The 13714-nt window shown below is 37.0% G+C and overlaps 2 protein-coding genes across 2 annotated transcripts; one reads left to right on the top strand and one right to left on the bottom strand.

The window, feature by feature from the left end:
* The first annotated feature begins 8323 nt into the window (after positions 1-8323).
* LOC127087099 (uncharacterized) lies at positions 8324-11135 on the top strand. Its single transcript, XM_051027953.1, has 3 exons — positions 8324-9564; positions 10071-10613; positions 10692-11135. The coding sequence occupies exons 1-3, from the start codon at positions 8527-8529 to the stop codon at positions 10791-10793; spliced, it is 1683 nt and encodes a 560-aa protein (XP_050883910.1). The 5' UTR covers positions 8324-8526; the 3' UTR covers positions 10794-11135.
* LOC127087100 (probable serine/threonine-protein kinase PBL5) lies at positions 11064-13574 on the bottom strand. The gene is made up of 5 exons (XM_051027954.1): positions 13249-13574; positions 12525-12772; positions 12249-12438; positions 11771-12162; positions 11064-11565 (listed from the first exon to the last, which is right to left on the bottom strand). Exons 1-5 carry the CDS (start codon positions 13340-13342, stop codon positions 11254-11256), a joined length of 1236 nt encoding a protein of 411 aa, XP_050883911.1. The 5' UTR covers positions 13343-13574; the 3' UTR covers positions 11064-11253.
* Positions 13575-13714: the final 140 nt, after the last annotated feature.

The following is a 13714-nucleotide window of genomic DNA, read 5'->3' as shown; positions in this document are numbered from 1 at the left end:
GACTACTGCTCCTATTCTGATATTACCGAGTCCGTCGGAACCATTTGAAGTTTACTGTGATGCTTCATTGTTGGGTTTGGGTGGTGTGTTGATGCAGAATAAGCAGGTTATAGCTTATGCTTCAAGACAGCTGAGGGTTCATGAGAGGAACTATCCGACGCACGATTTAGAGTTGGCAGCTGTGGTATTTGTTCTGAAATTATGGAGGCATTACTTGTATGGGTCAAGATTTGAAGTTTTCAGTGACCATAAAAGTTTAAAGTATTTGTTTGATCAGAAAGAGCTGAATATGAGACAGAGAAGATGGTTAGAGTTTCTGAAGGATTATGACTTTGGTTTGAATTACCATCCGGGTAAAGCAAACGTAGTGGCTGATGCGTTGAGTCGGAAATCATTACATATGTCTATGCTAATGGTTAAGGAATTGGATTTAATTGAGCAGTTTAGAGACTTGAGTTTGGTGTGTGAGAGTACTCACAATAGTGTTAAATTGGGAATGTTGAAGTTAACAAGTGGTATCCTGGATGAGATCAGAGAGGGTCAGAAATCCGATGTGCTTTTGGTTGATAAGTTGACTTTAGTGAATCAAGGTCAAGGTGGCGAATTCAGAGTTGATGAAAATGGTATTCTGAAATTTGGTAAGAGGGTGTGTATTCCGGATGTTACTGAGCTTAAGAAGAGTATTCTTGAGGAAGGACATCGTAGTGGGTTGAGTATTCACCCTGGAGCTACGAAGATGTACCATGATTTGAAGAAGTTATTTTGGTGGCCGGGAATGAAGAGAGAAATTGCGAGTTTTGTTTATTCTTGTTTGACTTGTCAGAAGTCGAAGATTGAGCATCAGAAGCCGTCTGGGCTAATGCAACCGTTGGCTATTCCAGAGTGGAAGTGGGATAGTATCAGTATGGATTTTGTTTCTGGTTTACCGAGAACAATTAAGAATTTTGAAGCTATTTGGGTGATTGTTGACAGATTGACAAAGTCGGCTCATTTCATTCCGATTAGAATGGATTATCCGTTAGAGAAGTTAGCTGAGTTGTATATTGAGAAAATTGTAAGTTTGCATGGTATTTCGTCGAGTATTGTTTCGGACAGAGATCCTAGATTTACCTCAAAATTCTGGGAAGGTTTGCAGAATGCTTTGGGAACTAAGCTGAGATTAAGTTCTGCATATCACCCGCAGACTGATGGTCAGACTGAGAGAACGATTCAGTCATTAGAGGATCTTTTGAGAGCTTGTGTTTTGGAGAAGGGAGGTGCTTGGGATTGTTATTTACCTTTGATTGAGTTTACCTACAACAATAGTTTTCATTCGAGCATTGGTACGGTGCCGTTTGAAGCTTTGTATGGTAGGAGATGTCGGACACCGTTATGTTGGTATGAGTCCGGTGAGAGTGCTGTGGTTGGACCGGGGATTGTTCAACAGACTACAGAAAAGATTAAGATGATTCAGGAGAAGATGAGAATTGCTCAGAGTCGTCAGAAGAGTTATCATGATAAGAGGAGGAAGTCACTTGAGTTCCAAGAGGGAGATCATGTGTTTCTTCGTGTTACTCCGATAACAGGTGTTGGTCGGGCTTTGAAGTCGAAGAAGTTGACACCTCGATTTATTGGTCCTTATCAGATTTTGGAGAGGATAGGAGAAGTAGCCTATCGTATCGCTTTACCGCCGTCACTTGCGAATTTGCATGAGGTTTTTCATGTGTCTCAGTTGAGGAGGTACATTCATGATCCGTCGCATGTAGTCCAAGTAGATGATGTACAGGTGAGAGACAACCTGACTGTTGAAACATCACCTATGAGGATTGAGGATCGAGAGTTGAAGCAGTTGCGGGGTAAAGAGATTGCCTTAGTGAAGGTAGCTTGGGGAGGACCAGCAGGTGGCAATGTGACTTGGGAACTGGAGAGTCAGATGAAAGAGTCCTATCCAGAGTTATTTGCTTGAGGTATGTTTTCGAGGACGAAAACTCTTTTAGTGGGGGAGAGTTGTAACACCCCGATTAAAATAAGAGAATTATTTAATTGAGTTAATATTATTTTATTAATTTAATTAAATAAAGTTGAATTATTGGATTATTATTATTATTATTTTGGAATAATAATTATTTGGAAAATATATAAGTTGGAAATAAGAGAAAGAGTCTCATTTTGGAACAGAAGGGTTTTACGTGAAAAAGCAGAGAAGCATCGTGAAAGAGGAAAAGGGAAAGAGAAGGAGCAAGAGCAAAGGTTGAAGAACGGAAAAGCTTGAAGCTCAAAGAATTGCCGGATTATCTCAGGTAAGGGGGGTTTATCGTCGTTTAATGGGTATTATAGATTAACATGTAATGGGTAGTGATAAACCGTTGAATTGACCCTAATTGGGATTTAGAATGCTGAGAAAATTATGATGAATAAGTTGTATGAAACTGAAATTTAATCGATAGTTGTATGTGTCGTGAATTTCCAATAATGTAGCTTTTTACGGAAGTTGAATCGGAGGTCCGGAAGTCCTCCAACGGCGGAAAATGCGGAGAATTCTGCATTCTGCCTTGTGTTAGCGCAGGGACTGCTGTTTTGCCTGCGTTAACCGGTTAACCCAGGGCGTTAACCGGTTAACACTGTTATATTTTGTGAAAGTGTGCTGTATTGCCTGCGTTAACCGGTTAACCCAGGGCGTTAACCGGTTAACACTGTTGCGTTTTGCCAGAAAATGTATTTTTCCTGCGTTAACCGGTTAACCCAGGGCGTTAACCGGTTAACACTGTTGCAGTGTGGAAAAATTGTTAATTTTATGTTGTGAACACAATTGGTGAGTGGCCTATTGTAGTTAATTATGATGAGTAATTTTGTTGGGTTATGTGATGAAGAGTTGATGCAAATATGTTGATAAGTTGTGTTAAAGTTGTTGAAAATATTGAGTTGTAGGCTTGATGAGCCAAAATTGATTATAAGTTGTTTTGTTGAAAATACTGAGTTGTAGGCTGATGAGCCAAAGTTGATTATAAGTTGTTTTTGTTGAAAAAGCTGTTGTGTTGCTGTTATTATTATGTTGTTGAAATTGCAAGTCGTACATTCCATATACATTCATATGCATAGAGTCGGAGCTTTGCTCACACCACGTTGGCCTGGATTGGCAAAAAGTCGGAGCTTTGCTCACACCACGTTGGCCTGGATTGGCAAAATTTTAAGTTGAAAGTTGAAGGCTTATGCCTTGATGCCCACTAAACTGGCAATGATTTTAAGTTGGGAGTTTTACTCCGAATGGTACCACATGCATAACGAGTCGAGTCTCATTTGAGTTGCATTTTATGTTGTTGTTGAGTTGCATTTTATGTTGTTGTTGAGTTGCATTTTATGTTGTTGTTGAGTTGCATTTTACGTTGTTATTGAGTATGATATTTGAGTTGATGTGCCGTTACTGAATGCATGATATGATTAGGGTGATTAACGTGTAAATTTACTTAACATAACATGATAATTTATAATGGTTGTTATATCGATTGAGGAACTCACCCTTACAACTATTTTTCAGGTAACGAGCAGTGATTGAGTAGAAGCTAGCGCCTGGAGTCTAGTGTAGTCTACATAGTGGGTCGTGCTCTGATAGATGTAACATCGGGGCGGGACGTTTAATTGTTTTATCGTTGGTTGTTGAACCTTTTACCTGTAAAACCTCATATGTTTTAATTGGTTGACATGATTTCTATCCGCTGCGTATTTTTGAAATGTTTCATGGTTGATATAATAAAAGAGCATGACAGTTGTTATGATGAATGATGTGATTCGAAGATGTGACACCCTTGTTTGTGTATTTACTCTGATAAATAATTGTTGTTGTTATTAAATATTTGGGGTATTTTTAGAAGGGTGTTACAATATAAGGTGAAGCTGAATCCCAAAGGAGAAGTGACTCGACACAAGGCGGGACTTGTGGCGAAAGGATTTCTTCAGAAAGAAGGAATCGACTTCGACGAAGTTTTTGCACATGTTGCTAGGATCGAAATAATCAGGTTAGTTGTTGGTCTAGCAAACATGAACAACTGGCAGATGTATCATATGGACGTGAAATGTGCGTTCCTAAATGGTCCTTTAGAAGAAGAAGTTTATGTTGCACAACCAGTTGGGTTTGTGAAACAAGGCGAAGAAAGAAAAGTGTACAGGCTGCATAAAGCCCTGTACGGACTTAAATAAGCTCCAAGAGCTTCGAACAAGAAGATAGATGGATTTATAAAGGAGAAGAAATTTGTGAAGTGCACAAGTGAACATGGAGTATATGTAAGAATAAGCAATAGTGAATTGCTTATACTATGCCTCTATGTCGATGACCTGTTGATAACAGGTAGTTGCAAGAAAGAGATCGAAGACTTCAAAGGTGATCTCAACAAGGAATTCGAAATGTCAGATATGGGTGACATTTCATACTTCCCTGGCATCGAATTCTAGAAGAGTGGTAGAGGTTTGATGATGCATCAAAGAAGGTATGCAGGCGAAATTCTCAAGAGATTTGAGATGCAAGATTGCAACCCAACTTCGAATCCAGCTGAGCCCAGATTATAACTGTCGAAAGATTCAGATGAAAATGATGTTGACCCAACCCAATACAGAAGACTTATTGGGTCACTTCGATACCTTTGTCACACAAGGCCTGACTTAGCATAAAGTGTAGGTATGGTGAGTAGATTCATGCAGAAGCCAAAGGTATCACATCTAGCAGCGGAGAAGATGATACTAAGGTATTTGAAAGGAACTCTCGACTATGGCATTTTGTTTCCTGCAGCTGATGAAGGAAACGAATGCAAATTAGTGGGATACACCGACTCAAGTTGGTGTAGTGATGCTAAGGATCGAAAATCCACAGCGGGCTATGTGTTTATGCTAGGTGGTGCACCAGTTGCTTGGAGTTCGAGAAAAGAGCCGATAGTGGCATTATCATCGTGCTAAGAAAAGTACATAGATGCTTCTCTTTGTGCATGTCAAGAAACATGGATGGTGAATCTGGTCGAAGAGATAACATCGAAGAGTCATTGAGTAATTACCATGAGGGTCGACAACATGCCAGCTATCAATCTGGCGAAGAATCCGATAGCACATGGTCGAAGCAAGCATATGGAAATGAGGTTCCATTATCTTCGAGAACAGGTAGCAGATGGGAAGATGAATATGAAACACTGCAGAACTGAGAATCAGATTGCAGACATCATGACGAAGGGAGTGCAGGTCAAAGTGTTTAGAAGGCTAAGAGCTATGATGAATGTAGATAGTTTAGACACAATGAATTAGGTGGTATGTTAAATTGTAATTCCTTGTGTTGAAGCAGGTTGCTCGACAGAACAAGAAAGTGTCGAACCACCTAGTATGTTAAGTTGTATTAGTGTGTCGAAGTGTCGAAGCATGTTGCTTCACATAGGATTTCGACTTATGCCTATTTTAGTAGTGTTAATTATTTTGGGCTTTTATAGTTTTGGGCTTTGGCTTGAGGTCCAAGGTAACCTAAATCTATAAATAGAGGGAGTAACCCTTATTTTTTGTAATGAAGTGAATAGAGCATTCATAACATTGTATTCACAGTATTTTGCAGTTGCAAAGTGAATAATAAGTTTTGACCAGTTTGTGGGCAGAGAGAAACTCTACAGAATTATATTACTCTTCTCCTTCATCGTTCTTTACTTTATTTCTTTCTCCATTGTTCTTCTTCTTATTGTCATTGTGTGGGTGATAACAATCTTATCCATCAAGATTGATTGAAATTATCCATAGGTTTTGGGGGATTTCTAACAATATAAATCATTTTTCTCAAAACCCATTCACAATATAAACCATTGTGATTAATGTTTCCTTTGAATATTTTTTGAGGATTTCAGGGGGTTTTCAAATTTTGTGTGTGGTTGTGAATGGGGTTGATACATCTAGTGGAAAAGAATGAGGTTTTCTCTCTAAAATTACTTTTATAAAGTAGTGTGGAAGTCTGTAGACAAAGTGGGAGTTCTTCTCAATCTTCACATAAACCAAGGCTCAAGATACTGGTAAGATTGAGTAAAGATAGTTATAGAACTAAGATTTGGAGCAACACTCTTGGAGCTGGAAGATTTAAGTCGATGAAAAGTTAAGATTTCCCATGAATTTTAGATACTATGTACAAGTCAACGAGGATTCAGATCGAAGATTTTATATTCTCAGTATTATTCGGATTGTGATTGTATTGAATAATCATGTAATATTTGTCAAAATCATAGTGGAAGAACAACAAAATTTCAATGGGAACCCATTGGAGAGTGGCGTGGTCATGATGATGACGAATTATTGAACCACTATACATGTGACGTACCATCTGAAGGTGTGAAAAACACAAAAAAGGGGGAGTTTGAATTGGATTTTAAAAACAAAAGTTGTTTACCAACTCAAGAACACCACTTAAATGTTGATAACAAAGAGATCAAAACATAAGTATTTTTAGCCTGGTTCGCTTGAAACTCAAAGCTACTCCAGTCCACCCGCCAAAGTGATTTTTTCTTATACACAAGGACTTAATCTACTATAATCAACTAATTACAATAGTCATAAAGAATAACCTTCTTTGTCTTCTCAAGGATCCGACTATACTCTAGTCTCCTTAAGGATTCACAAAGAAAAAATTTCTTTGTTTTCTTAAGAATCCGACTATACCCTAGTCTCCTTAAGGAATCAAACGAATAGTTTGAATAATATTTTATGTGTTACAAATTGCTTCTACACAAGAATATTTTACACAAGTGATAAACAAATACTTAAATATGTATAAAAATGATAGTTCTTCACAAAGAAATAAACTTTTCAAGTATTTGTTTTTCTTCAAGTCTCCAAGTCCCACTTATATAGCATAAGGAGAAGAATGTTAGAGGACAAAATGGGGAAACCAAATAGAGCAGTTGTTCATTGTTGGATGGTGAAAGGAGTGATATTATGTATTGTTCTTCGCCCATAAATCCAGTGACAAGTGTGATGTATAGTATTGTCCTTGCCCATGAAATCGGGTAGTGGAAAGAATGTTTAATTTGTACTATGTACTATTTGATCATGTATCCATTTGATCTTATCTTCAAGTTCATTGGTTTTTGATGAAAGTTGATGAAGCATGAAATGAAGAGACATACAGCTGGATTCAGAAGCTTCAGAATCCTCATTCAGAGCCTTGACAACGTCAGCAGTCTGGCTTGAGATCTTCAGTATCTTCCTCAACGTTTGTCTTGAGATCTTCAGAATCTTCATCTAAGTAACACAACTTCAGAAGTTTGTCATTCTTCATAAGCTTAACAATCAGAGTCACGTCCAGAAGCACAAACTGAGAGAACGTTGCAGTAGTAACATAGCGTCTCCTCAAAAGTTTCTCAGGAGTGAATTAGCACATAAGCAGAAATATTGCAGCAGAAACTTTGAACATCTTTTAAAACTTGATTAGCGTAGAAGCGAAATTTGGAATGCAATGTTCAAAAACTAATGATGTTGCATGTCATATACTCAGAATTAGAACTGATTGTTAAAACTACCCAATAACAAACCATTAGGGTACCAAAATTATTCTCACCCAAATACAACATTGTTATCATCAAAACTCAAGGTGTAGATGCAGAATAAAATCTTATTCTAACATCGTCTTCTTTTCTTCTCTCTATTTTAATTTTGATTAGAATAGCATGATTAGGTTTATTGCTTTCTTAGAATCACATGTGGTTAGATTTATTGTCTTGATAACGATTTGGTTCATCAGTGTAGATTTTAAGGAGCTCTATTTCCCCCACACACAGACACACGTACACGCACACGGCACACATAGATTGTTGCATTTTTATATTCTCGCCACCTAATTCAACATCTCTTTAGGTATTATTTTTTTCAGGCCTCGACCACTAGTTTGGTAACATATGGTTCAGCAACAACAATGAATTTCTCATCACCTAGTTCAACAACATTAGGTTCTTCAACTAGTGGTTTTGGAACATCTAGTAACACCATAATTGAAGTTGTTACATGAAACAAAAACTAGAATTTAACTCTATTTGAAAGATCCTTGGGTATTTATTTTCCTTCATAACTGAAGAATACTAAAAAAAAATTGTATTTCTATTTTAGATTTTTACTTAAATTTGTCAAATATTTTCATTAATTTTAAATTATTAGTTTATATTAGTTTTTAACACTTATTACTATAAAATCAGTTAAAATAAATTGTCATATAAAGTCATCATATCATATATCCAAATACCATGTTAAATCTCAAAATATAATTTAATGTCATTGACATAATTAACATCCATTTAAACCGCATTCAACTTCGCTTCCTACCATAACAAACTTCATTTTTTGGAACCAAAACAAAACTAGTTATTAAGATTAACACACACTGTCTTTCTCTCTCTTAAGTTTCTGTGATCCGAACAATTCTGAGCCAGAATGAACCTTCCCACCACTACCACCTAATTCATACAACAAGAACACAAAATTCTCGATGCAACTATTCATCTGAAACAATATTTGAAGACCAAAACTAACCAAAAAAAGATTAACCAAATGCACTATCCTTCTCATCAACGCATGATCCACAATGGCTCAAGAAGCGTAACAACTTGGTTGATCTTAATCACAATTGTTATATACATTCTTTATTCTTTCAACATTGTTTTCTTCAACAACGACCAACAAGATTGTCAACCAACAACAACCACTTTAGATGACACCACAGAAGAACATGTTCAAATCACTAGTTACAATATGTCCTCCACTTCCGACAGAAACATCGAACACAAAGTTTTACCGATAGAAAACAAAGATCAAATCGAAGATGAAACGGAAAGAGAACAGGAACCAGAACAAGAAGAAGAACAAGAAGAAGAACAAGAAGAAGAAGAAGAAGAAGAACAAGAAGAAGATGCTCATGGTGACGAAGAACAAGAAGGAAACAAATCGCCTATTGTAGTTCGGTTAACGCCTCGACAAATGGCTAAAAGAGAAGAAACTCAGCTGAAACACATTGTTTTTGGGATAGCGGCTTCGTCGACTTTATGGAATACTAGAAAAGAATACATAAAAACATGGTGGAGGCCGAAAGAAACAAGAGGTGTTGTTTGGTTAGATAGAAGAGTTAGTAGGCGAGAGAGCGAAGGGTTGCCCGAGATTCGAATCTCGGGAGACACTTCTAAATTTCGATATACGAATCGACAGGGACAAAGATCAGCTTTGAGGATATCAAGGATTGTGACAGAGACACTGAAGCTTGGAATGAAAGAAGTGAGATGGTTTGTTATGGGAGATGATGATACTGTTTTTATTGTTGAAAATGTTGTTAGAATTCTTTCGAAGTATGATCATAGACATTTTTATTATGTTGGAAGTTCTTCTGAGAGTCATGTTCAGAATATACATTTTTCATATGGTATGGCATATGGTGGAGGTGGATTCGCTATAAGTTATCCATTGGCTTTGGAGTTGTCTAACGTACAAGATCGTTGTATTCAAAGGTACCCTGCTTTGTATGGTAGTGATGATAGAATTCAAGCATGTATGGCTGAGTTAGGTGTCCCACTCACAAAGGAAGCTGGATTTCACCAGGTACATTTTTAGAGATTTTGTATGTCATGTATATGTTGGATACTATTATTGAGTATTGAGCATGCCTCATAGTTTACATATAAGTGATAGATAGACGTAGGTATAATTGGTCGAACTTTGTGTAAGGCGTTCATGTAGTCAAGAGATTTCTGATCATCCAATCTCAATCGGGTGGTCAAGAGATTCGCAATCATCCAATCTCAATCGGAAAGTTACACATCCCGCTTTCATGAGTTTGTCTATACATAAGTACAAAGACGACAATAAATTTGACTTTGGTCTAATAGAACCATGTTGCAATAGTGCAAACACTTTTATTACTATTATTATCATAATATGTAGCACCGACACTTCTGGAAAAAAAATGTGTCTGTATCCATGTAAGACATTGACACCAATATTTGTAATTATGTATAATATTACTATGTATAATATTACTATCAGTATTAACATGTTAATATCTGTGTTCTTTGAAATTTTGATTATCTTGGATTTTTCTCATGCAGTATGATGTGTATGGAGATCTATTAGGCCTTTTAGGTGCACATCCAGTGGCTCCATTAGTATCACTACACCATCTTGATGTAGTACAACCAATATTCCCAAGAATGTCAAGAGTGCAATCCTTAAGACACTTGATGGAATCAACCAACCATGACTCAGCAAGCATAATGCAACAATCAATATGCTATGACAAAACCAGGTTTTGGTCAATATCAGTTTCTTGGGGATACGTGGTTCAAGTTATAAGGGGAATTTTGTCCCCTAGAGAACTAGAAATGCCATCAAGAACATTTTTGAATTGGTACAAAAGAGCTGATTATACTGCTTATGCTTTCAACACAAGGCCTGTTGCTAAACATCCATGTCAAAAGCCCTTTGTTTATTACATGACTAAAACTTCTTATGATTCTTCTGCTAAACAAACTGTCAGCGTTTATGCTCGCGACAAAGTTAAGAATCCTTTTTGCCGCTGGAGAATGGTTTCGCCTGAGAAAATTACTTCCGTTGTTGTCACTAAAAGTCGAGATCCTCAGCGCTGGAAAAAGGTACAGTTTCTCATATGAAAACAAGTTTGAAAAATGGATGGTTTTATTATGAAGTGAATGTTTGACTTGTTTTTGCAGTCGCCAAGGAGGGATTGTTGTAGAGTATTGCCATCGCGTAAGCCCTCAGTTCTATACTTATCGGTGGGAATGTGTCGAGAGGGAGAATTTACCGAATTGTAGCTGTGAGATGGTGCATGTTGTTTTCATATGGATCATCAGTATCCTGATTGCGTTTATAATCGATTTTTTGATTGGAAACGAAGTATCAAACTATATTTTTTTTCAATTTTATAGTAGCATCAGAAACACACCAGAAATATCACATGATAATGTAATGTTTTTCTCCGATTTTTTTTTGTTTTGTTTACTCATCTATGTAAATTAAACAAAGCATACAAGTCATATATATTTGTAGCTAAAGCTAAAACATTATGAAATGAACCAAATCCAGAATCCTAATGAGAAGCATCTTTAATGCAAAATAGTAATCTCACATGTACAAAGAGGATAGGGGGAACTAAAAGGAAGAATTTTTCTGTGAAATTCTTGATTTTAAGAGGAACCTGTTATCTCCTATAAAGCAAAACTTGATAACTGGGAGTATTACAATGTAAGTGTCTCAAGACATTACTCCACTTTTCTAATCTCCGATTCTGTCTGTCTCGGAATCATTACTGGTAACACGTCTATGACCTGCGCTACTGCCTCTCGAAGAAGATGAGCTTTTTCTCGGTCTTTGTATCGCATGAGTTTGTGGATCATACTTTTGCGAAGCAAGGTAATTTAGAGCCGTAACCACATCAGCTACAACAGGACGCATATTAGGTTGCTCTTGAACACACATTGCCGCAATGGCAAGAGCTTGGTACAAACCCCTCACTGGATAATGACCTTCAAGCAATGGATCTACCATCTCTGAGAATCTTCGTCGGTCTCTGAATAACGGCCTTGCCTGCAACCAAATATACATGCGTTCGGTGAAACATAATGAGTTTGCTGCTAAAATGGATATGTACGACGCTCTAGTTTAACAACATGCAAGAAAAATCATCTAAAAATTTCTGACACAATCAACGATCCTTGTAAAAACACAAGCATAAACAACATATATGTTTTCCAGCAAGAGTTAGAGTTCGGTAATATATAATCGGACATACCCATGCAACTAGGTTTTGTTCTTTAGCAGGTTTTCTATGATCGATAGCCTTTCTGCCTGTGATGAGCTCCAAAAGAACAACTCCAAAGCTGTAAATATCAGACTTGAACGTCAATTGACCCGTCATTGCGTAATCCGGAGCACAGTATCCATACGTGCCCATAACTCTAGTAGAAACATGAGTCTTGTCACCAATCGGGCCAACTTTTGCCAAGCCGAAATCAGATAGCTTTGGATTATAATCTTCGCCTAACAAAATGTTGGAGCATTTGAGGTCACGGTATATGACAGGAGGCTTCATCTTGTCATGCAAATACTCCAAACCTCTAGCTGCACCAGCCGCGATTCTCATCCTTGTATTCCAATCCAGCGGCTTTTTTCCGGCCGAAAGATCTGACCCAACGAGTAAAAGCAACAACATAAGCTTTGAAAATGATTCTCCATATTATTTAGGGTAACAAACTAACAGTATAGCTTACCATGCAAATGATTCTCCAAAGATCCCAATGGCATGTACTCGTAAACCAATAGTCTCTGCTCTCCCTCGGCACAAAACCCTAATAGCTTGACGAGATTCAGGTGATCTGCCAAACTAAGCGTCAACACTTCAACGACAAACTCCCTGATCCCTTGAAGACCATTCGGGTCGAGCTGCTTTATCGCAACAACCTACACCAAACCAATTAACACCAATGTGTAAGGCATTACAAAAGTTCTATGCTTTAATTTCTTTAAAGGAGCAATTTTTAACATACCTGGTTTATTCTCTGGATGTTACCCTTATAAACCTTCCCAAACCCTCCTTCGCCGACAAAGCAATCTGACCTAAAATTCCCTGTTGCAGCTTCGAGTTCTTGGAAAGTAAACGTCTTTGCAACTTTTCCATCTCCGGAAACCCCGTCTTTCAAATTCAAATTCTTCACGTCCAGGGAAAGTTGATCATGTTTAGATTCATCTTCCTTTTTATCATTCACACTCAAATTCAAATCAACTTTGACCTTATCTGCATAAAAACAAACAAAATTCCATGTAAAACAAACAACACGTGAGAGATGAAAACCAAACAAAATGTCACAAACATCAACCAATCCAAGTAATCATCAAAAATTCAAAAGCTGATAAAACCACAAAATGACAAACCCCAATTTGATTCATTGATCGAGCATGCAAACAGCCAATAGAAAGAGGAGAAGAAAAAAACCAGAAAAGGAATATATAAAAAAAAAATCAAAATATCCATTCATATTCAAAACCCATCATAGAGAGAGAAAGAAAGAGAATCTGCAAAATGGGAATGTTTCGCTGATCAAGAATTTCAACAATTTACATCATAGAAAACAAACCCCAAATTTAAAAAAGCAACCTTTGACCAATCTAAGAAAACACACATCAATAATTACAAAAAAATTGTCTCAAAAGGGTAAAAAGATTACCCAGAAAAAAATGCATAAGAAAATATTATTGATAAAAAAAAATTACCAGCTGAAGTGATATTAGTGTGATTCTCTCTACGGCTAGAATGGTTTGTTTGATTATTTTGGCGTGTTTTTCCAACACAACGAAAACAACTCATGTTTATGTTTTTTTACGACGCTTCAAACCCAGAGAGTCCCAGAAAGAGAGACCCTCCAAAAACAGTGTCACACAGAACCGTGTTGGTTTGAAAGAATAGAAAAAGAGAGAAAGAAAAAGAGAATTGAAATTAGAAAGAGAAAGACAGAGAGAGGGAGAGAGAGAGTTCCTATGTTGTGGCAATTTTGGTTTTTCGGTTGCTTTAATATATTCTGGGTTTGTACAAGGTGGAAATGAATTGTAATGTTAATGTTAATGTTTTTATTAAAGAACCAATGAGAAAAAGGCACGAAAATTAAATGAGGGTATATTTGTCATTTTTTAAAAAGTATTTTGGTTGTGTTGTGAACTGTTTAGGTTTGGTTTCACTGGT

The sequence above is a fragment of the Lathyrus oleraceus genome, chromosome 5 (assembly GCF_024323335.1).
Source record: "Lathyrus oleraceus cultivar Zhongwan6 chromosome 5, CAAS_Psat_ZW6_1.0, whole genome shotgun sequence".
Lineage (NCBI taxonomy): Eukaryota > Viridiplantae > Streptophyta > Magnoliopsida > Fabales > Fabaceae > Lathyrus > Lathyrus oleraceus.
The sequence above is the reverse complement of the archived record's forward strand: the minus strand, read 5'-3'. Positions and strand labels throughout refer to the sequence as shown.

Coding starts and splice junctions, on each gene's coding strand:
- LOC127087099 (XM_051027953.1), top strand. CDS start 8,527: ATGCACTATCCTTCTCATCAACGCATGATCCACAATGGCTCAAGAAGC. Junction 9,565..10,070: donor AGGAAGCTGGATTTCACCAG/GTACATTTTTAG, acceptor TTTCTCATGCAG/TATGATGTGTATGGAGATCT. Junction 10,614..10,691: donor ATCCTCAGCGCTGGAAAAAG/GTACAGTTTCTC, acceptor TTGTTTTTGCAG/TCGCCAAGGAGGGATTGTTG.
- LOC127087100 (XM_051027954.1), bottom strand. CDS start 13,342: ATGAGTTGTTTTCGTTGTGTTGGAAAAACACGCCAAAATAATCAAACA. Junction 12,439..12,524: donor ACATCCAGAGAATAAACCAG/GTATGTTAAAAA, acceptor GGTTTGGTGTAG/GTTGTTGCGATAAAGCAGCT. Junction 12,163..12,248: donor TTTGGAGAATCATTTGCATG/GTAAGCTATACT, acceptor TCGTTGGGTCAG/ATCTTTCGGCCGGAAAAAAG.